The sequence below is a fragment of the Epargyreus clarus genome, unplaced genomic scaffold (genome assembly GCF_041222505.1).
Source record: "Epargyreus clarus isolate Ecla_fem2 unplaced genomic scaffold, WU_Ecla_fem_2.2 ptg000033l, whole genome shotgun sequence".
Lineage (NCBI taxonomy): Eukaryota > Metazoa > Arthropoda > Insecta > Lepidoptera > Hesperiidae > Epargyreus > Epargyreus clarus.
Genome location: NW_027332238.1, coordinates 5,170,506 through 5,192,489, shown reverse-complemented (window position 1 = coordinate 5,192,489; position 21,984 = coordinate 5,170,506). Strand labels below are relative to the sequence as shown.

The following is a 21,984-nucleotide window of genomic DNA, read 5'->3' as shown; positions in this document are numbered from 1 at the left end:
ACATTATTTTTAACTTTTTGTAATATTGAATTAGCACACAAGCTTGCATTCCACCTGAACTGTCCATGGACATCTGTAATAAACCCCAGATAGGATTAGATATCAAAGGTGGTAGAACCCTCTGTGGTTCGACTCCGGCGGCACCACCGCCACACCTATTTCTGCCTAATAACATCAGTGTTAAGCGCTGCTGTGTTCCGTTTTGAAGGGTGTGGTAAGGGAGACATACTTTTCCGAGGCATTCCAGCTTAGTCCTCAGGGGTAGCAGCGCATCTGTGGCCGACCTCAGATAGGTATATCTAATCCTATCTGGGGTTGATTACAGATGTCCATGGGCGGCAGTAGCCACTTACCATCAGGTGGACTGCATGCTCGTCTGCTACTCCTATATTATATAAAACAAAAAAAAACCTTAGGTCGACCACAGATGCACCGCTATTTCTGTGGACTAAGCTGGAAAGCGGAAAAGTATATAAGCGTTTAACACTGCTGTTATAAAAGAAATAGGTGTGACAGTGGTTCTCCCTGTAGCTCCGGGACCAGAATAGGGCTACGGTATCCCCTGCCTGTCGTCAGAGACGACTAATTGGGGGCTCCGGGGTTGCGGGCGGCGAGAGTGGGAGATCGAACCGTCTAGCAAGCGACCCCTGGAAGGACGGTATGTGTGGTCGCATAGCGTCGTAAACCGACGATGTGGCGAGCCCTGAAGCTCATCTGGACGGAGCCCGAAGGGGCAACGCGTTGAGAGGACTCCGGTTGCGATCCGTTCTAGATCCCGGAGTCCTCTTAGTAACGCTGAGGACGGCCACCGGGGGGGTTTTAGTGTGGTAAGAATCCCACATAACCCTGCGTCGCTCCCACGGCACCGGGTAGCTTTTGAAGGTTTCCCCCTCGTCAATAAAAAAAAAGGTGTGACGGTGATGCCGGAGTCGTACCACAGAGGAACCTTCAAATGTTTTAAAGGGATAATTAATGGACATCCGTTAGTTTCAGTTAAGGTTTTAATTGCTTGTTTTACAACCTTGGCGTTGTTCCAACATAAACATTTAGACCCCTATAATGTATCTTAGATTGTAACCACCATAACCTTGAAATATCGATTTTAGGTCGGTTTATGAGCGAGTAATCCGTTTGCAAAAGTTCCCATGGATATCTTTTTTTTATAATATAGGAGTAGCAGACGAGCATGCAGTCCACCTGATGGTAAGTGGTTACTGCCGCCCATGGACATCTGTAATCAACCCCAGATAGGATTAGATATTCCTACCTGAGGTCGGCCACAAATGCGCCCCTACTCCTGAGGTCTAAGCTGGAACGCCTCGGAAAAGTATGTCTCCCTTACCACACCCTTCAACACGGAACACAGCAGCGCTACACTGCTGTTATAACAGAAATAGGTGTGGCGGTGGTGCCGCCGGAGTCGAACTACAAAGAGTTCTATCATCTTCAAAATAACTATAAGGTGGTATCTCTGTTATGACAGCAGTGTTAAGCGCTACTGTGTTCTGGTTTGAAGTGTGGTAGAGACATACTCATCCGAGGTGTATCAGCTTAGTCAGGGAAAGTAACGCATCTGAAGCCGACCTCAGGTAGGAATCTGATCTTATCTGGGGTTGGTTACAAATGTTCATGGGAGGCAGTAGTTTACCATCAGGTGGATTGCATGCTCGTCTGCTACTCCTATATTATATAATCACAGTTTAAAACCATGCTAAAATCACAAAGGAGATCGTTAATCCTGGCGATCCTGATGATGAGAATGGGATAAAATTATTAAAATCGTGTAAAGTCATCGGTTCGTGATAAGTGTTCAAAATTTTAAATTAATCGGGCTGTTCAAAATGAGTAAAAATCGTGTTCAAAAATTCCGTTACATACATACATACAGGTCAAGCTAATAACGCATACAGTCGTAAACACCAGATGGTGTGGCGAGTGCTGAAGCTCACTTAGGCGGAGCTAGAAGGGGCAACGCGTTCAGAGGACTCCGGTTGCGTTCCGTTCTAGATCCCGGAGTCCTCATAGCAACGCCGAGGACGGCCACGATGGGGTTTTAGTGCGGTAAGAATCCCACATAACCCTGTGTCGCTCCCACGGCACCAGGTACCTTTTGAAGGTTTCCCCCTCGTTAACAAAAAAGGGGCCGGTGCCAAGACGTGGTCTTTCAGTGTGAGCCTTATAGGAAGACTCAAAGTCGCTCAGCGAGCTATGGAGAGAGCTATGCTCGGTATTTCCCTGCGCGACAGAATTCGTTACGAGGAAATCCGTAGGCGAACGAAAGTTACCGACATAGCTCTCAAAATAAGCAAGCTGAAGTGGCAATGGGCTGGCCACATAGTTCGTAGGACCGATAACCGGTGGGGTAGGAAGGTCCTCGAATGGAGACCACGTCTCGGCAAAAGGAGTACAGGACGCCCCCCGACCAGGTGGACTGACGACCTGAAGCGGACGGCGGGTAACCGCTGGATGCAGACGGCCCAAGACCGGTCGGAGTGGCGCAGACTAGGGGAGGCCTATGTCCAGCAGTGGACTAGTAAAGGCTGATGGATGGATAACAAAATACCTCAACCTAATAAAAGCGTTGTAAAAACTATACGGTATAGTACTGAAATGATTCACAAACTATATTTATTTTTGCAACGAATATAGTCTTCTTGACGTCGTAAAAAGAAACGAAAATAGTTTTATGATTTGTTATATCATCACTACATTCGTGTACCATTGAGTATGTAACAAAATAGACTCCGCATATATGCTTATAGATAGACGTATGATCTCAGATTTATATTCTTACTAGCTGACGGCAAACGTTGTGTTGCCATATAAATAAAAAAATGTTAAGGGTGAACAACCTTCATTTAGGGGTATGAAAAATAGATAGTAGCCGATTCTCAGACCTACTGAATATGCGTATAAAATTTGGTGAAAATCGGTGAAGCCGTTTCGGAGGAATACGGTGACTAACATTGTGACACGAGAATTTAATATATATGATCTAGTAGCAAACGCGCATGCAGTCCATCTAATAGTAAGTGGCTTCTGCCGCCCATGGACATCTGTAATCAACTCCAGATAATATTAGACTCCTACTCGAGGTCGGCCACAGATGCGCCGCTACCCCTGAGGACTGAAAAGCAGCGTTAAGCGCTGCTGTGTTCTGGTTTGAAGTGTGGTAAGGGAGACATACTTATCCGAGGCATTCCAGCTTAGTCCTCAGGGGTAGCGGCGCATCTGCCGGTCAGGTAGGACTTGGTCTTGTCTCGTATTGATTGCAGTCCATGGGTAGTAGCTACTTATCAGGTGGACTGCATGCTCGTCTGCTACTTCTGTATTATATCTTTTTGCTTGTTCCAGAAATATGCCTGAAGTCCACCCAGCCTTCGCTAATTCCGGGAAGACTCAGGGAATCGAGATATGGCGAGTTGAGGTAAGGGACAAAGTGGTATAGTTCGCAAAACTGCTGGTCCGCTCCGAATATAGAAACGAATCGCGTCGCAACAGCAAATTGTAGATATTAGCGGGACGAAAGCGCGGCCCCCGGCACCCTCCGCTGCCCGCTCTCGCCCGCGGGTACATAGCTGCATGTGTGCCCTTACGTTGCTACGGAGTATGTGCTTGTAGTTGTGTTCGATCGCATTGGCTCTCTGACTTTTTTTTATAATATAGGAGTAGCAGACGAGCATGCAGTCCACCTGATGGTAAGCTACTGCCGCCCATGGACATCTGTAATCAACCTAGATAGGATATTCCTACCTGAGGTCGGCCACAGATGCGCCGCTACTCCAGAGGACTGAGCTGGAACGCCTCGGAAAAGTCTGTCTCCCTTACCACACCCTTCAAACCGGAACACAGCAGCGCCTAAAACTGCTGTTATTAGGTAGAAATAGGTGTGGCGGTGGTGCCGCCGGAGTCGAACCACATAGGGTTCTACCACCTTAAAACTGACTGAGTGACACATGCGCGCTTTAACTTCTGAGCGGACTTGTAGTTTGACGCGGACTATACCACCGCCACACCTATTTCTGATGACCATGGACCATATGTAACCATCACTAGTCACTAGTGAAGGTGGTAGACCCTTTGTGGTTCGATTTCGGCACCACCACCGCCACACCTATTTCTGTTATAACAGCAGTGTAGCGCTGCTGTGTTCTGGTTTGATGTGTGGTTAAAGAGACATACTTCCGAGGCGTTCCAGCTTAGTCCTCAGGGGTAGCGGCGCATCTGTATCCAATTTGAGTAGGAATCTAATCCTATCTGGGGTTGATTACAGATGTCCATGGCAGTAGCCACTTACCATTAAGTGGACTGCATGCTCGTCTACTACTCCTATATTATCTATACCAATATTATAAAGAGGAAAACTTTGTTTGTTTGTTTGATTGTAATGAATAGGCTCAAAAACTACTGGACCGATTTTAAAAATTCTTTTACCATTCGAAAGCTACATTATTCACGAGTAACATAGGCTATATTTTATATAATATATATTTGATAAATAGATTTTGAGGCGGTACAAAGTTTGACAGGTCAGCTAGTAAAAAATATAATAAAAACACATAATGTTTTTATCTAAGTATGTAGTTAATTATGTCATAAGCGGGCATGGTAACACATGGCTATGAGGCAAAAATGCTAATAGTGTTAATAACACCATAGATAAGGTGACCTTGTCCTTATCAGGACAAATTTGAACTGTATAAAGAATAATTACACTGGCGAGCGAGGCTATACGATAGTACAGATTTCGGTCAAAATTGCATTTACAAAAAAAATATAAAAGTAATCCACCCCAGATTGGATTAGATTCCTACCTGAGGTCGGCCACAGATGCGCCGCTACCCCTGAGCACTAAGCTGGAATGCGTCGGAAAAATATGTCTCTAGTACCACTACTTAATAACATCAATGTTGGGCGCTGCTGTGTTTGAAGGGTGTGGTAAGGGAGACAGACTTTTCCGAGGCGTTCAGGCTTAGTCCTCAGGGGTAGCGGCGCATCTGTGGCCGACCTCAGGTAGGAATATCTAATCCTATCTAGAGTTGATTACAGATGTCCATGGGCGGCAGTAGCCACTTACCATCAGGTGGACTGCATGCTCGTCTGCTACTCCTATATTATAAAAAAAATACTTCAAACCAGAACACAGCAGCGCTACACTGCTGTTATAACAGAAATAGGTGTGGCGGTGTCGCCGGAGTTAGACCACAAAGGGTTCCACCACCATCAAAATTTCGGCCAAATACTGAACAACTATTATTGATACAAGGAAAATGTGAATTTTCTGAAAATATTTTTGGCACCATTATCTGCTTCGCGCCTAAAATAATTAATGCATGATGATTGCATGCTGATATTATTATTATACGATTATTATTCGCAAAAACAGTTAAGTATGATTCAATGTATCTGCTGCCAAATGAATCAATAGATCAAATATAAATGCAGTATTTCTGAGAATATTGCAACATTATTTGTACAGGTTTCGAAAACTAATAACCTCAAGCTTCGACGCGTCAGAATTCTGAAGGTGGTGAAACCCTTTGTGCTTCGACTCCGGCACCACCGCCACACCTATTTCTGTAAAGGAAATTATAATAATAATAATAATAATCATTTATTTCAGACAATATAAACAAAGATACAAAAGTATAATTGAGTACAGAGGTCCATATCATATATACCTTACAGACTAACATACATATTAATATATACTTATAACTAAATCACGTATTTGCGGCGACGTGAGACGCGGGTCTGGTGACTGGGGGGGGGTCCTCTCCGTCCACGGAATTTCCGGAACACAACTCCCTTCGGCCATAGCTCCTCCTTCAGGAAGGTCGACAATTGTTCGGTTGGGACGCGTACAACAAATGAACTAAAGTTCACTGCGTTACGCGCCTCCAACTTCTCGACCACCAGTCGGGTATTGGTGTTGATCGCCAACAACAATTATAAAACGGTCGAATAAAAAAAAACTTAGCGACTGATAATGACATACTGTTTTAATAACTTGTGCGACTACATTACTAAGTGAGCGACTACATTACTAAGTGAGCGACTACATTACTAAGTGAGCGACTGGAAATATAGAGAGGCAACTTTAGTATTAAGATAGATTAGGTTTTTCTAATTGAATTGGTTAGGTTAGGTTGGAACATATAAGACAATATAAAACTAAGCGAGCAGCGAGCGGGTGGGCCCAATCTGTATGAATTCAGACCTTACCTTCATTCATGATCAATGACATGAGCACACAATATTCTACTTATTATAGTATTTTTCAAAGTGGTTTTTGTATTCGAAACACTTCATTTAAAATAAAATGCTGCTCAGTATTAAGAAAAAAGCATTTGCTATATATTGAATAAAACGCAGGACGTAATGTTTACACTTAGACAAATATTAGGTCGCTCAAAAATAAATGAAGCTTCTCATTTCGTATTTTAAGTAACTCACATTAATGTTTGTAAGTCGCTGTTCTGTTGATTTCTCGTCACTCGCAGCCAGTCGCTCACTTAGTAATACTATAACTACAATTCATTATTTTTGTCACTCAAAACTTTTATTTGCAGTCACTCGTTTAAATACTACCCTTTCTGTAACAGCAGTCAAACCAGAAGACAGCAGCTACTGCTGTGTTCTGGTTTGAAGTGTGCTGAGGTACATACTTTTCCGAGGCGTTCCAGCTTATTCCTCATTTGCAGTCACTCGTTTAAATACTACCCTGTCTGTAACAACAGTGTAGCTGCTGTCTTCCGGTTTGAAGTGTGGTGAGGTACTTTTCCGAGGCGTTCCAGCTTATTCCTCAACGCATCTGTGGTTAACCTCATAATCTTTTCTAGGTTGATTACATGTTCACAAGCGGCAGTAGCCACCAGAGCCGGATTAACCTTAAGGCAGAGTAGGCAACTGCCTAGGGGCCCAGGATCGACAGGGGCCCACTGCAGACTCCGTACTAACACGCAGCCAACCCGCGTTGAGCATGCATAGAGCCTGCGTATGTCTGAACCCGCCCTTAGGACGTCATCCATGCCTATATCGGGAATTGTATTCAGGAATGTGGGTAGAAGGCAAAAAAAACTTTATTTAGTCAGTCAGAGTAGGTAAAGAAAAGGGGCCCGAAAATTGTATTGCCTACAGGCCCATACAGGGTTAATCCAGCTCTGGTAGCCACTTACCACCAGATCCACTGCTCGTCTGGCAGTGTAGGCAGTGATAGCCTAGTGGTTAAGAAACTCGGCCTCTCGATCGAGAGGTCCGAGGTTCAAATCCCAGGCACGCACCTCCGATTTTTCAAAGTTATGTGCGTATTACAAATAAATTATCACTTGCTAAACGGTGAAGGAAAACATCGTGAGGAAACCTGCAAATGTAATGGGTTGATGATGACACTGCTCATCTGCTACTCCTATATAATAAAAATCACTTGGCCGGCGCGGTGGCCTGTGGACTAATACTTCCCATTCTAAGAGGAGACCCGTGCCCAGCAGTGGAACAGTAATGGATTGATGATGATTTTTTTTTTTATAATATAAGAGTAGCAGACGAGCATGCAGTCACTGATGGTAAGTGGCTACTGCCGCCCATGGACATCTGTAATCAACCCTAAAAAGGATTAGATATTCCTACCTGAGGTCGGCCACAGATGCGCCGCTACCCCTGAGGACTAAGCTGGAACGCCTCGGAAAAGTCTGTCTTACCACACCCTTCAAACCGAAACACAGCAGCGGCTAACACTGCTGTTATTAGGTAGAAATAGGTGTGGCGGTGGTGCCCCCGGAGTCGAACCACAAAGGGTTCTACCACCTTCTACGATGATGATAACTATTACTTTTGTTACAGGATTTTGAACCGGTACCCGTCCCAAAACACCAATATGGTAACTTCTATTCCGGAGATTCCTACATAGTACTTAAGGTAAGCTTTTTAATAACGATGTGACTATTTGTACAGGTACTGGACTAATAAATTATATTTATTCGTACATTTAAATATTCAATTTTTTTTTAAATATATTTATTCGTACATTTATTCAATTTTTTTTTTCTTTAAACAATGTGACAAATTCAATTTTTTTTTTAATATATTTATTCGTACATTTATTCAATTGGTTAGGTTAGGTTAGGTTAGGTTTTCTTTTTTTTTTTATTTATTATTATTTTTTTTATTTTATTTTTTTTTTACTTTAAACCTCCGGCATATAGGGGTTAGGTTAGGTTAGGTTAGGTTAGGTTTCAAAAAAAATTTTTTTTCTTTTGGAGTTTTTTTTTTTTTTGAGATTTCTCAAAATCTACCGGTTCGAATCGGATAATAATAAATTGTTTGTCCAGTACCCGTATTAATAATTATAAATTATTCGTACGGTAACCGTATTAATAATTATAAATTGTTCGTACAGTACCTGTATTAATAGACTCAGCCTTTTAATAATGATGTGCCGAGTCGGCCATTTTTGGTATTCGAGTACTTTAGTACTCATATAAAAAAGAATCGAGTCAGTACTCGAGTCCAAAGTATTCACAAAGTACTCGAGTACTTTGCACAACATACAGTCCAATAGCACGGAAGAGCAAACAAAAAAAAACGCCACTCACTACACAAAATTAAACAAGTTTTTACTTGTACGAGTAGTAGTTGTAGTGTACGAGTATCGTCAGTATTCGAGTATTACTGGTACTCGAGTATCACTATTGGTACTCGAGTATGCGAGTTTATGTAAGTACTCGAGTACTGACTCCAGTAGACTAGTAGCATTACCATGAGTTGGCATAGAAACGCCACTATAGAAATGGTAAATAGAAAACTATTGTCATTTTGCTAGTGAATAACATAACTACTATCGTTACGGTATTTCTTGAAGTCTGTCAAATTAATGACTCATGGGACCGAATTTGTATGGCAATAGATCATAATGACATTCGCTAGCGATTTGATTTCGATAGGTTTTTTACGTGTCGAGTTACGTCACTACGGATTTTAGTTCTACGAGTAACCACCAGAGGCGCTGTACAATTTTTCATACATTTATTTTACGCAGTCGCTAGCGAGTAATACTTTTGTAAACTCATGGTAGTCCTACTGACTCGGCACATCTCTACTTTTTAAGTGGTAGCTTTTAAATATTGAAAAAATAAGCAAGAATAGTTTATTGTTTTGTTTTTGCGCACTGAATTTGTTTTCGTACGAGATTTTCAATCTCAGGGCTGCTGGAAGAAATTTCATTGTGAAACTACGTCACCCGGCAAACGTTGTGTTGCCATATAAATAAAAAAAATGTTAAGGGTGAACAACCCTTATCACTTACGGGTTTGAAAAATAGATAGAATATTTGAAACTGCGATGGTAGCGAAGTCTGTCGATTCCAATGTGAAACATTCCAAAATCGACAACTACTTACGAATTAAAAATTAATTAAAAAAAAACCTTTTCCCACGGACTAAATTGTGAATCTAAACCACTCTCAAGTCCCCTTGAACACACACAACAAATTTCATCAAAATCAGTCCAGTCGTTTAGGAGGAATTCAATGACATACACACGCACATAAGAAATATATATATAAAGATAAGCAGTCCTTTGTACTTTATTTCTATTATGTTCAATATTTATTACTTTCTTTGTGTACAAAAACTTATAAAATATATAAATAAATAATTAAGAATTCTTTTGACAATCATTTTTTTTTTATTAATCAATACGACATCAGTTCTTATATTTCTTTTTTTACATTTGGACAATTTATAAACAATAAATAAGACATATAGCTGAGCAGTGATAGCCTAGTGGTTAAGAAACGCGGCCTCTCGATCGAGGGGTCCGAGGTTCAAATCCCAGGCACGCACCTCTGATTTTCAAATTTATGTGCGTATTAGAAATTAATTATCACTTCCTTAAACGGTGAAGGAAAACATCGTAAGGAAACCTGCATACCTGACCGATTTAAAAAAAAATATCTTAAAGGTATGTGAAGTCTACCAATACGCACTTGGCCAGCGTGGTGGACTATGGCCTAATCCTTCTCATTCTAAGAGGAGACCCGTGCCCAGCAGTGGGACAGTAATGGGTTGATGATGAAATAAGACATAGTAGCAGCATACAGCAGGTCGACTGCATGCTTGTCTGCTACTCCTATATTATAAAAAATGGGCAAGGAGAGGTGGGGTGAGGTGAGGGGAGAGAGACTTTTGGCTGGCTGTTATTAGTTTTTAAATATTGTAGGAAATATTTTTAGATAAATATTTATTAAAGACTATTAGTGCGGCTTCCCCTTGTTATAGAATAACATGACCTACATATAACTGAAAATTTGTATCTTCATTGGAATGACAGTGGCGCCATCTGTCGAAAATTGGTCGTACCACAGAAACCTTCGTGGGCTCATGCACAAACTTTGCTAAAGATCATCACATGGTCAAATGCATAGTTTACGATTCTACAAAGGACATACAGACAAACATTCATATCTCTAGATCTTATATAGGAAGATATATCTTTGAAGGTGGTAGAACCCTTTGAGGTTTGACTCCGGCGGCACCACCGCCACACCTATTTGTGCCTTATAGCAGCAGTAAGCGCTGCTGTGTTCCGTTTTAAAAGGTGTGGTAAGGGAGACATACTTTTCCGATGCGTTCCAGTTTAGTCCTCAGGGGTAGCGGCGCATCTGTGGCCGACCTCAGGTAGTAATATCTAATCCTATCTGGGATTGATTACAGATGTCCATGGGCGGCAGTAGCTTACCATCAGGTGAACTGCATGCTCGTCTGCTACTCCTATATTATAAAATAAAATAAAATACATTCCTATTCAAAACAATTTTGTTACTCATGTTACTATAAATTTGTTTTGATCTACAACATGTGTTTAACATCACGCATCTTGAGTGCATTAAACACTCAATAAAAGTAATGGAAAACATCTGTCGAATGATCTAGATCCATCGATATACTACGTCTAGATCTATATAAATAAAAGTCAGTTGAAACAAAGTACATCGATTAGTCTTGATTTATAATTCGACGAGCTTTTGCCCGCGGCTTCGCTCGCGTTACGAAGTAATAATTTCATCCCCTATTTTATCCCCTTGGGGGTAGAATTGATCAAAATCCTTTCTTAGCGGATGCCTACGTCATAACATCTACCTGCATGCCAAATTTCAGCCCGATCCGTCCAGTGGCTTGGGCTGTGCGTTGATAGATCACTATGTCAGTCTGTCACCTTTGTGTTATATATATTTAAATTTCTGCTCAGGAAGTTTGATAAGTAACGAATTATTGGATAATATTTCATCCTCTCTTACGGATAATACTGCCCATAAACATCTGTAATCAACCATAAATAAGACTAGATTATTATCTGAGGTTGACCACAAACGCGCGGCTACACCGGAGGACTAAGCTGGAACGCTCCGGAAAAGTATGTCTCCCGTGCCACACCCTTCAAACCAGAACACAGCAGCGTTTAACACTACTGTTATGAGACAGAAATAGGTGTGGTTAACGAATTAATGAATAAGATTTCATCAGCTGTTACGGTAACTGCCCGTCCATGGACATCTGTAATCAACCTCAGATAAGACTAGATTACTTTCAGAGGTTTGCCACAGATATGTATCCCTGAGGACTAAGCTGGAACGCCTCGGAAAAAGTATGTCACCCTTACCACACTACAAACCAACTACATACTAGAATATAGCAGCGCTTAACACTGCTGTTATAACAGAAATAGGTGTGGCGGTGGTGCCGCCGGAGTCAAAACACAGAGAGTTCTACCACCTTCAAAATCATAGGTGATCATGCCCGGGGAGCAACCGTGCTTCAACATGAAACTAAACTAAACTAAACTAAACTAAACTAAATTAAATATATTTATTTTGTATAGGCCAACGGCAGCACTTACAAATTGTCAGTTACAATATTTTCTTAAACTAATACTATATAGTCTCTTCAGAGCTTGTATAAATGCAAGATGTTGAGAAAACTTCGATAGCGTGATTCAGAATACATGTGGCGCCATCTCTTGACGAGTAGCGGGAAGTCGCCACAACTGAATCTACTTATCTTACTGAAGTTTTTTTTTTAGATAAATGTAAAGCAAGATTTGGAGCTAGTGCTTCATTAATTTTATGTTAAAAAGTTATAGCTTTGAAAAAAAAATAGTAATAATTATTGTGAAAAAAACGAGAAACCCACTGAGTTTCTTACCGGATCTTTTCAGTTGGAGTGGCTTTCCGCACCTGTAATAGTTTAAGGAAAACTATTGTAACTGACAATTTGTAAGTGCGTCCGAAGGCCTATACAAAAAATATATTTCATTTAATTTCATTTATTCTATTTCAGACCACTGGCACCTCAACAGTGAGCTGGGATATCCACTTCTGGCTGGGTTCCAAGACTAGCCAGGACGAAGCTGGTGCTGTTGCTATCCTCAGCGTCAACCTTGATGATGAGCAGTTCAATGGAGATGCTGTACAGCATAGGGAGACTCAAGGTTACGAGTCGAAGCAGTTCTTGGGATATTTTGAACCAGGTATGGTTTTGGCAACTAAGTTCCCGCCGTTTTTTGAGGTTTATTTTTCAATGAATTTAACAAGTGTGTTTTTATAATATAGCTGAGATAATATACGAGCTTGATGTTAAGTAGCCATTGCCGTATGGACATCTGTAATCAACCCCAGATATGATTACATTCCTACAAAAAGATGCATTGCTACCTACGTCTCGTAAACGTATGTTTCTTACCACACCCTTCAAACAGAATACAGCAGCACTTAACACTGCTGTAATGAGAAATAGGTGTGGCGGTGGTGCTGCCGGAGTCGAATCACAGAGGGTACTATCACCTTTGAGAGATAATACATCATATTAAGTGTACAAATGTCCCCGGGCGTGCGGGCCAATCCTGCTCATTCTAAGAGGAGACCGGTGCCCAACAGTGAGACAGTAATGGATTGATGATGAAGATGAAGCACCGTACCAGCAGCCAGGACTGAATCTACTGGATCTACCATATTTTTAGCTACATTTTACTGTTTTCTAGCTATCCGCTACCTTGAAGGTGGTCATGCGTCTGGCTTCAACCATGTGACCATCAACGCTGGGGCGGAGAAGCGACTCTTCCAAATTAAGGGCAAGAGGAACGTTAGAGTTAGACAGGTATAACTATTACATATTTTTATATTTCCACCTACCTCTGAAAGAAAAGAATAGAAGGGACATTCGCTAATGATGTATTTTTTATTTTCTTTTATAATATAGGAGTAGCAGACGAGCATGCAGTCTACCTGATGGTAAGTGGCTACTGCCGCCCATGGACATCTGTAATCAACCCCAGATAGGATTAGATATTCCTACCTGAGGTCGGCCACAGATGCGCCGCTACCCCTGAGGACTAAGCTGGAAAGCCTCGGAAAAGTCTGTCTCCCTTACCACACCCTTCAAACCAGAACACAGCAGAACTTAACAGTGCTGTTATGAGTCAGCAATAGGTGTGGCGGTGGTGCCGCCGAAGTCGAACCACAAAGTGTTAATCCTATCTGAGGTTGATAACAGATTTCCATGGGCAGTAGCCACCATCAGGTGGACTGCATGCTCGTCTGTTACATCAATATTATAAGAAAAGAATCGATAACAACGCAAGATTTGAATTCTGTCCCATTCTCCTTAGCAAGATCATCAGGATTAAAGATTTTAGCGTGTTTTTTTAGTTTTTTAAACTATAATATTTTTTAGGTAGAAGCCAACGTCACCTCAATGAACAAGGGAGACTGCTTCATCCTGGACGTTGACCACGAGATCTTCCTGTACGTTGGGGAGAAAGCCAAGAGTGTGGAGAGACTGAAGGCCATCACAGTGGCCAATCAGATCAGGGATCAAGATCATAGTGGCAGAGGCAATATTGATATCATTGGTAAGTTCAAGTAATTATATATGTTTTCAAAAACAGTAAAATCTAATCACACCTAATATGTATATACAGGGTGAATTTTTCAAATGGGCCTTCAGGGCCAAATCCGAAACTATAAGGATTAGCGAAAAACACTGAAAAGATTCATGAGACCGATTGTGATAGAAACTAAAAGTGTATCATAAGGTTTTTAAAACATATTTTCCCTATCCGAAAATAAAACGTGTTAATTTTGAAAAAAAAACACACACTATATTATTTCACTATCGGATAGTGTCGCTTATAAGATCATTAGCAAGATATTAGCTCCTGTAAGACTGATTTTTGGTATAATATAATGTAATAATAATATAATGTAATAATTCTTCAAAAATGTCAGATCCGTACTCTGGAGAAGGTGATGTGGTGAAGTTCTTCACCGCGCTAGGATCCGGTGATCAGGACTCCGTGGCTGATGCTGAAGACGGTGGTGATGATGAAGTAAGTTCGAAACTAGAAATAAACAAAATTGATAGTATTTAAACAATTTTGTATGAAATAGAAGTAGCAGACGAGCGTGCATTTCACCTAAAGGTGGTTCGACTCCGGCGGCACCACCGCCACACCTATTTCTACCTAATAACAGCATTGTTAGGCGCTGCTGTTTGAAGGTTGTGGTAAGGGAGACAGACTTTTCCGAGGCGTTCCAGTTTAGTCCTCAAGGGTAGCGGCGTATCTGTGGCCGACCTCAGGTAGGAATATCTAATCCTATCTGGCGTTGTACAGATGCCCATGGGCGGCAGTAGCCACTTACCATCAGGTGGACTGCATGCTCGTCTGCTACTCCTATATTATAAAAAAAAGTGACTACCGCCATGGATATCTGTAACAAACTGCTTTTCAAACAGGTGTTCTAACTGAATTCGATAACAGATGCGTTGACACTTTTGAGAACTAAGATGGTCGCCTCTATAATAAACTCCAGATAAAACTAAAATCCGACTTAACTCCAGATAGCATTAGATATTCCTACCTGACGTCAGCCATAGATGCGCCGCTACCCCTGAGGACTAAACTGGAATGTCTCGTAAAAGAAAAGTATCTCGATGAAAAGTACGATGGTAAGGGTACCGCACCTTTTAAATTAGAACACAGCAACGCTTAACACCGCTGTTGATGACAGAAATAGCTGTGGCGGTGGTGCCGCCGGAATCAAACCACAAAGGGTTCTACCACCTTCAAAACAGTATACCTACAAAGTGGGCCACTTTATATAGTAGTGTTTGTTTTTATGTTTTTATATGTTGCGTCTGTCTGTGTCGTTGATTGTTTTCTTGCTTAAGTTCGTGAAGTAAATTATCCATCTGTCTCAATCTATCTTTTACAATTTTACAGGACTTCGAGAGAGGTGCCTCTAAGCAAGTGATCTTGAACGAGATATCCGATGCCACTGGCAGTATGCAGATTAAGAAGCTTCCCGCGCCGTACACCAAAGAACAGCTTGATTCGAAGGTAACAAGCGTAGATGGCGCCACTGTGTATTGAAACTACCCACTAGTGCCCGTTCTTGATAATCGGTTAATTGTTTTACCTAGGAATCTATGGAATGTATACAATACAATAGAATAATATACAATACAATAATTCTTTATTGCACACCAAAGACACAATAAAATAAGCAACAATAATAAATAATTAAGGGTACAACCGGCGGTCTTATCACTAAAATAGTGATCTCTTCCAGACAACCATGAAACAGGGTAGGGTGTACAAAATGTATATACCAACTTTAATATGTCAGCAGCTTGTATCTAACATCAAAATAGCAAAAGAAGAAAAACACAGAATCTATCTTTGGAAGGCAATAATTAAAGAGATTAATACTCGTAATTAATAGCGGACTTAATATCAAACTGTTTGGATATTTCTCTTAGAGTAAGCTAAACCACTGCAACTCGTCAACAGATGGCGCTACTAGTCTGAATCACGCTATTGAAGTTTTCTAAGTATTTAGTGTGTATATCCAATGTATAATTACGAAGTTTTAATTAAAATTTGTGGTGAATACCTCCCAAATCAACCTTGTTAGGTGGGATATGGCATTCTCTGCCAGTCCCTGGAAGGAGAGAATAGCGGCAGGTGTTAATTATATTATAAATATTATATTATTATATGATACGAGCTTTTGCCCGCGGCTTCGCTCGCGTTACGAAGTAATATTTTCATGCCCTATTTTATCCCCTTGGGGATAGAATTGATCAAAATCCTCTCTTAGCCGATACCTACGTCATAACATCTACCTGCATGCCAAATGTCAGCCCGATCCGTCCAGTGGTTTGGGCTGTGCGTTGATAGATCACTATGTCACTCAGTCACCTTTGAGTTATATATATTTAGATTATTAATAATTATTATGATGAGAATAATTATTTGTTTTGATGTATTAATTTGAAACATAATTATACTATTATACCTTTTAACTACTTAATTATAAATATTAATGTTTTATTTTACAGGAGTGCTATATTTTGGATACTGGCAGCAGCATTTACGTTTGGGTTGGCCGACAGTCCAATGGCAAGGTGATATATTTTATATTGATTCTTTATAATATAGGAACGCTTAAAACACTTAAACGCTTTCTACAGTCACAGCCCCACTAGGATTCCCTGTGTCGTGGGTGCCATGGACACACAGAGACAAATACACAAACACCCAGACCCAGAAACAGAAATCTAAATTCGGACACACTCATAGACGAATATACAAACACCCTGACCCAGAAACAGAAATCTAAATTCATCATTTAGATATCTGTCTGGCCGGGAATCGAACCCGGGACCCTTTGCGTGTCAGACCGGTGGCCGCTCCGCCACACGGGTCGTCGTAGGAGTGGCAGACGAGCATGCAGTCCACCTGGTGGTATGCAACTGGTGCCCATGGATATTTGTAATCAACCCCAGATAAGGTTAGAAACCTACGTAAGGTCGGCCACAGTCGCCGCTACTTCTGAGGACTAAGCTGGAACGTCTCGGAAAAGAGTATCTCCTTTGCCACTTTTCAAACCAGAACACAGCAGCGCTACACTGCTGTTATAACAGAAATAGGTGTGACGGTGGTGCCGGAGTCGAACCACGAAGAGTTCTACCACCTTCGCAATCAATGTATTTCAATTCATGTGAATTATTTGGATGGTAGTCAGAAATTAAAAAAAATATTTCTATATATAAGTAATATTTGTGTTTGCAGGAGAAGCAAGCAGCCATGACGAAAGCAAAACAATATTTAGAGGCTAACAACTATCCTGATTGGGTGAGTATAACTATTTTTAATTTTTCATAAAGTTTCTTTATAAATACAATAATTATTTTGTATAACATTTAGATTTAGGCCAAATTTTGCATTATATTATTGGTGATTGTTTCCGTTGAAATTAAGCAGAAATTATTTTACAAGAGGTTAACATAATGTACACTGTACATTAGGCATAGTTCGCGCCAAACTGCTAGTCCGCTCTGAAGTTGTTGCGAGCAGGTGTAGTTATACAATTCGCTATGGCGACGCGATTCATTTCTATATTCAGAGCGGACTAGCAGTTTTACGCGGACTATTGTACGCAATATAGTAACAACGCCATCTTGTATCGAGTAGTCGCAACAATTACAATCGGCGTATTTTAATATACTTGTGGAAAACAACGCCATCTAGTGTTGAGTAGCTGACATATACAAACTAATATGGATAATTATGTATATTAAATACGTTTTTTTCTATTTTCAGGTACATATTTCGAAAATGACTGAAGGATCGGAACCCACTGCATTTAAACAGCACTTCCAAGACTGGAATTAATTTTTATATCGTCTGTAATTGCTTTAAATTAACATATTCGCTCGCACAGTAATATATTGGCACATCTAAAATAATTGGCCAAGTGTGGGGGCGCTTTTCGAAAACTGATAAATGGAGCATCCTTTTTTCACAATTATACCACTTATTTACTGTTCCTTAATTGATTCCTAGATTGAAAATTATTTTCTACTTTTTAGTTGATTTTATCATAAAAGCGTGTTTGTTTAGTTTTTTTAACTATATTTCTATTTTTAATATTTTTTGTTATAGTAACCACCGTTATACTACTTTTTACAAATTTCAAGTGTCTAAGAGAGAGAGAGAGAGAGCGGTTTAAGAGATAGAGCCCTGTGACAGACGGACAGACAGCGGAGGCTTAGTAATAGGGTTCCGTTTTTACTCTTTGAGTACGGAACCCTAAAACATAGATGTTCCTTTATATTACTGAATGAGTGAATTATTTTATTGTACTTATTTAAGACAGCAGCATTTTGTACTTCAGTATTGTACGTCTCTCTCGCTAATATGTTTTATTTATAATAAATGTTTTCTATTTTACCTATCTTTTATTAAAACGTAACTTTCTCTCGCAAATTTTCGTTAAGGGCTCATCAACGCATAGTAACTTACCGATAATGTACTTTTTAACCGACTTCAAAAAGGAGGTGGTTATCAATTCTTTTTTATGTATGTACACGAATTACTCCGCCGTTAGTGGACCGATTTTAATAATTCTTTTTTTATTGTATAGAGACGAGCTGGAAGTTGGTCCCATTTAAATATGGTTAGGATCCATCCATGGGTTCTGGAGAAAATAAGGGGAACTCCACCCATGTATTAATGTACCCAGGGCGCGGCAGCGCCCTGCGAGCGAGCGGTTCCAATCAATGTAAACTCGGACCTTACCTTTCGTCCTATTCGTCATTCATGGTCACGTTTATACAATTTTATATTGTATTAATATAAATGTTAGTATGTCATCACTAAAAGGGTGAAAAAAATGTTTAAAAAAAATACAACCGACTTCTACCTACAAATTAAAAAATAATTGAAATAAATTTTCGTTGGATAACGATGTAAACACGCTGTTTACATCCTTATCCAACGAAATATATTGAGCGCCGACTTCAGAAATATGTTTAGTACATATTTCTGAAGTCGGCGACAACATTTATTTTAAATATTTTTTACTTTGTAGTGACATAGAAGTCGGTTGTATTTTTTTGTTAAAATTTTTTTATAGTCCACAGTCCACCTAATGGTGACTGCCACCCATGGATATCTGTAATCAACCCTAGATAGGATTAGATTCACACCTGAGGTCGGCCACAGATGCGCTGCTACCCCTGAGGACAAAGCTGAAAGGCCTCGAAAAAGTATGTCTCTTACCACACTTCAAACCAGAACACAGCAGCGCTACTGTTATTACAGAAATAAGTGTGACAGTGCCGCCGGAGTCGAACCACAGAGGGTTCTACCTTCAACAATATTTATGTATTATATAATTGTTATCTCTTAAAACGTAAAAACATTAAGACGAAAGTCCAATCATTAATTTTAAATAGCTACATAATAGCATAATTCTTGAAACAATATTATTTAATCTTAAATGCTAAGAATTCATTTAAGATCAATAATAATATTATCGTTCATGTTGTAAATAAAGGGGGTTATTCTGAACTATTATAATACTGAATAACAGATAACTGTTCGACCATGTCTCCTCTTTTCGGTCTCAGTTACAGTGGCCTCCTATTCGCAAACGAAGACAAATAAGGATACTTTCAACGCTCTTTTCTATCTTATACGATGATCTTTCTCCAGAATATCTGAAGTGTAAATTTCAGTACCTATGTGATAACCACGAACGTCACCTACGTTCTTCCGAGACGCTGACTCTCTCAATCCCTTCTCACCATTCTGGTTTCATGTCCTATTCGTTTGCTGTTCAGGCCGCTCGATTTTGGAATGCGCTCCCTGAAGATCTTAGAAAACCACTCAGCAAATCAGTCTACAAGAAGAAACTTCGTGCATATTTTATAAATCTAGACGTATGACGAACCAAAAATAGTATTATTTTTCTTTATTTATGGATATATTATCTGTATGTATTTATATAATAAATATTTATTGTAGTATATATTTATATATATATATGTATATATTATTTTCTTTATGCCGCCATCGTTGTCTTTCTCACTACCCGAAGGTTGACTGGCAGAGAATGCTATATAGCATTAAGTCCGCCTTTGTGCCTTTACATTTCTGTAAGGTTCATAAAGATTAAATAAATAAAAAAAAAATCAATAAATAACTGAAACTCATTTGAAGCAAAACGATATATACATTACCTTCAGTGCCTCATCAACAACCCATTACTGTCCCACAGCTGGGCACGAGTCTCCTCTCATAATGAGAAGGATTAGGCCATAGTCCACCGCGCTGGACAAGTGCGTATTGGTAGACTTCACAGACCTTTGACATTTTTTTTTAAATCTCTTTGGTATGCAGGTTTCCTCACAATGTTTTCCTTCGCCGTTTAGCAAGTGATAATTAATTTCTAATACGCACATAACTTTGAAAAATCAGAGGTGCGTGCCTGGGATTGAACCTCGGACCCCTAAAACGAGTTGCCGAGTTTCTTACCCACTAGGATATCAGTGCCTACCTGGCACATTTCGGCCCCCCTCGATGGTAACGGCAGGTGACGATGTACAAAATAGCCTTCCCCACAGTGTCGGGCTAAGGTCGTCGGGGCCTCGGGGCGGAAAGTTAAATGGAGGCCCCCAGTGTGAAAAGTTGATTTGATTTCACAAAATTAAAAAATGTGTCATATACTTATTCGCCTGATTCGATGACCTTTTTTTTTGCTGATACACATTTCATAGATTGTTTGGTTCTGACGACCTTTTTTAGCAACTTTGTTTGGAGGCCCCCCAGAATAAGAGGCCTGGGGCGCCCCTTCCGCCCCCCCTTTAGCCGCTAGAGCTTCCCGCTGTCACGGCACGATTATTTATGAAAAGCGATAGGTATTTTGCACTTTCTTTGATTTATTTCTCATTTTCTGTTTGAAGATCCAGGTGGGATGAGGGTAAAGAAATTCAGAAGGTTTCAAAGTCATTTTAACATTGTAAAAAAAGTGTCGGGGGGCCGATTTCGGCCCTCCCGCACTGGTGGAAAAGTCATTGGAGGCACCTTTAGACCCACCGCGGAGAAAGTTAATGATTTTATTTGTCGCAACGAACGTGTTAACAAAAGCTTAAAATAATGTTATTTCTACAGTCATCACAATTTAATAGGCCCATTTTGACACATGCCATCCTAATGTCATTAATGTTTTAAACTAACTTTTTAGTAGGGAGTTTATGACCACGTGACGGCTAGAGCTTGCGGCTTCAAACCATTCGGAAGAAACCTTAATCGCACCAATAATTAATTATTTATCCCTTTTTCATCATAACAACAATAAAATTATCAAGACTTTGTTTCTTAGTGAATGATAAAACGAAAAAAAAAACAGCTTACGAGCGATGCTTTATTTAATCTTCTAAATATGATTAAATGTTTAAGTAACACTAGAATTTATTTTCTTTTCTTCTTTTTATTAAATTTTTAGATGATTTAGAAAAATATTGTGTTTTCAAAATATTAAGTAATCTATACAATACGTTGTGGGGTTGTAATCGATTTGTCGTAGAAATTGGTTTCTTTGGTTATCGATTTGTATATCACATGCTTAGAGCCTAGCGGTGGCATGTGCCAAAATGGGCCTGTTAAATTGTGACGCCTATAGTAGCAGAATCACCCAGTTATCTTAACATAAACATGAGAGATAACCGTTTGAACTATTTTACTCAGATTCTATGCTTCCAATTATTTCTCTTAAGTGATTATTCTGTATTTACTTCTTCTGGAAAAAAATAACACATATACAATAATAGATATTATGTTTTAGGAATACAAATGTATAGTGACTAATTTTAGCTTATTGCACTACTTTTTCATATAAAGACATGAATATACGAAGTGGTAGAACCCTTTGTGGTTCGACTCCGGCGGCACCACCGCCACACCTATTTCTATCTAATAACAGCAGTGTTAGGCGCTGCTGTGTTCCATTTTGAAGGGTGTGATAAGGGAGACAGACTTTTCCGAGGCGTTCCAGCTTAGTCCTCAGGGGTAGCGGCGCATCTGTGGCCGACCTCAGGTGGGAATATCTAATTCTATCTGGGGTTGATGTACGTCTGCTAC

At 40.0% G+C, this 21,984-nt stretch overlaps 1 protein-coding gene across 3 annotated transcripts in view; it reads left to right on the top strand.

The window, feature by feature from the left end:
* Positions 1 to 18,038, top strand: part of LOC140755458 (gelsolin) — a 34,574-nt gene extending 16,536 nt beyond the window's left edge. For all 3 annotated transcript variants that reach the window (XM_073090729.1, XM_073090731.1, XM_073090730.1), the window contains exons 2-11: positions 3,355 to 3,427; positions 7,843 to 7,917; positions 12,336 to 12,525; positions 13,036 to 13,151; positions 13,728 to 13,905; positions 14,282 to 14,382; positions 15,277 to 15,393; positions 16,398 to 16,463; positions 17,131 to 17,193; positions 17,662 to 18,038. In XM_073090729.1, the coding sequence (XP_072946830.1) occupies positions 3,355 to 3,427; positions 7,843 to 7,917; positions 12,336 to 12,525; positions 13,036 to 13,151; positions 13,728 to 13,905; positions 14,282 to 14,382; positions 15,277 to 15,393; positions 16,398 to 16,463; positions 17,131 to 17,193; positions 17,662 to 17,733 (1,051 nt within the window). In that variant the 3' untranslated portion in view covers positions 17,734 to 18,038. The remainder of the gene's footprint in view (positions 1 to 3,354; positions 3,428 to 7,842; positions 7,918 to 12,335; positions 12,526 to 13,035; positions 13,152 to 13,727; positions 13,906 to 14,281; positions 14,383 to 15,276; positions 15,394 to 16,397; positions 16,464 to 17,130; positions 17,194 to 17,661) is intronic.
* The last annotated feature ends 3,946 nt before the right edge of the window (positions 18,039 to 21,984 follow it).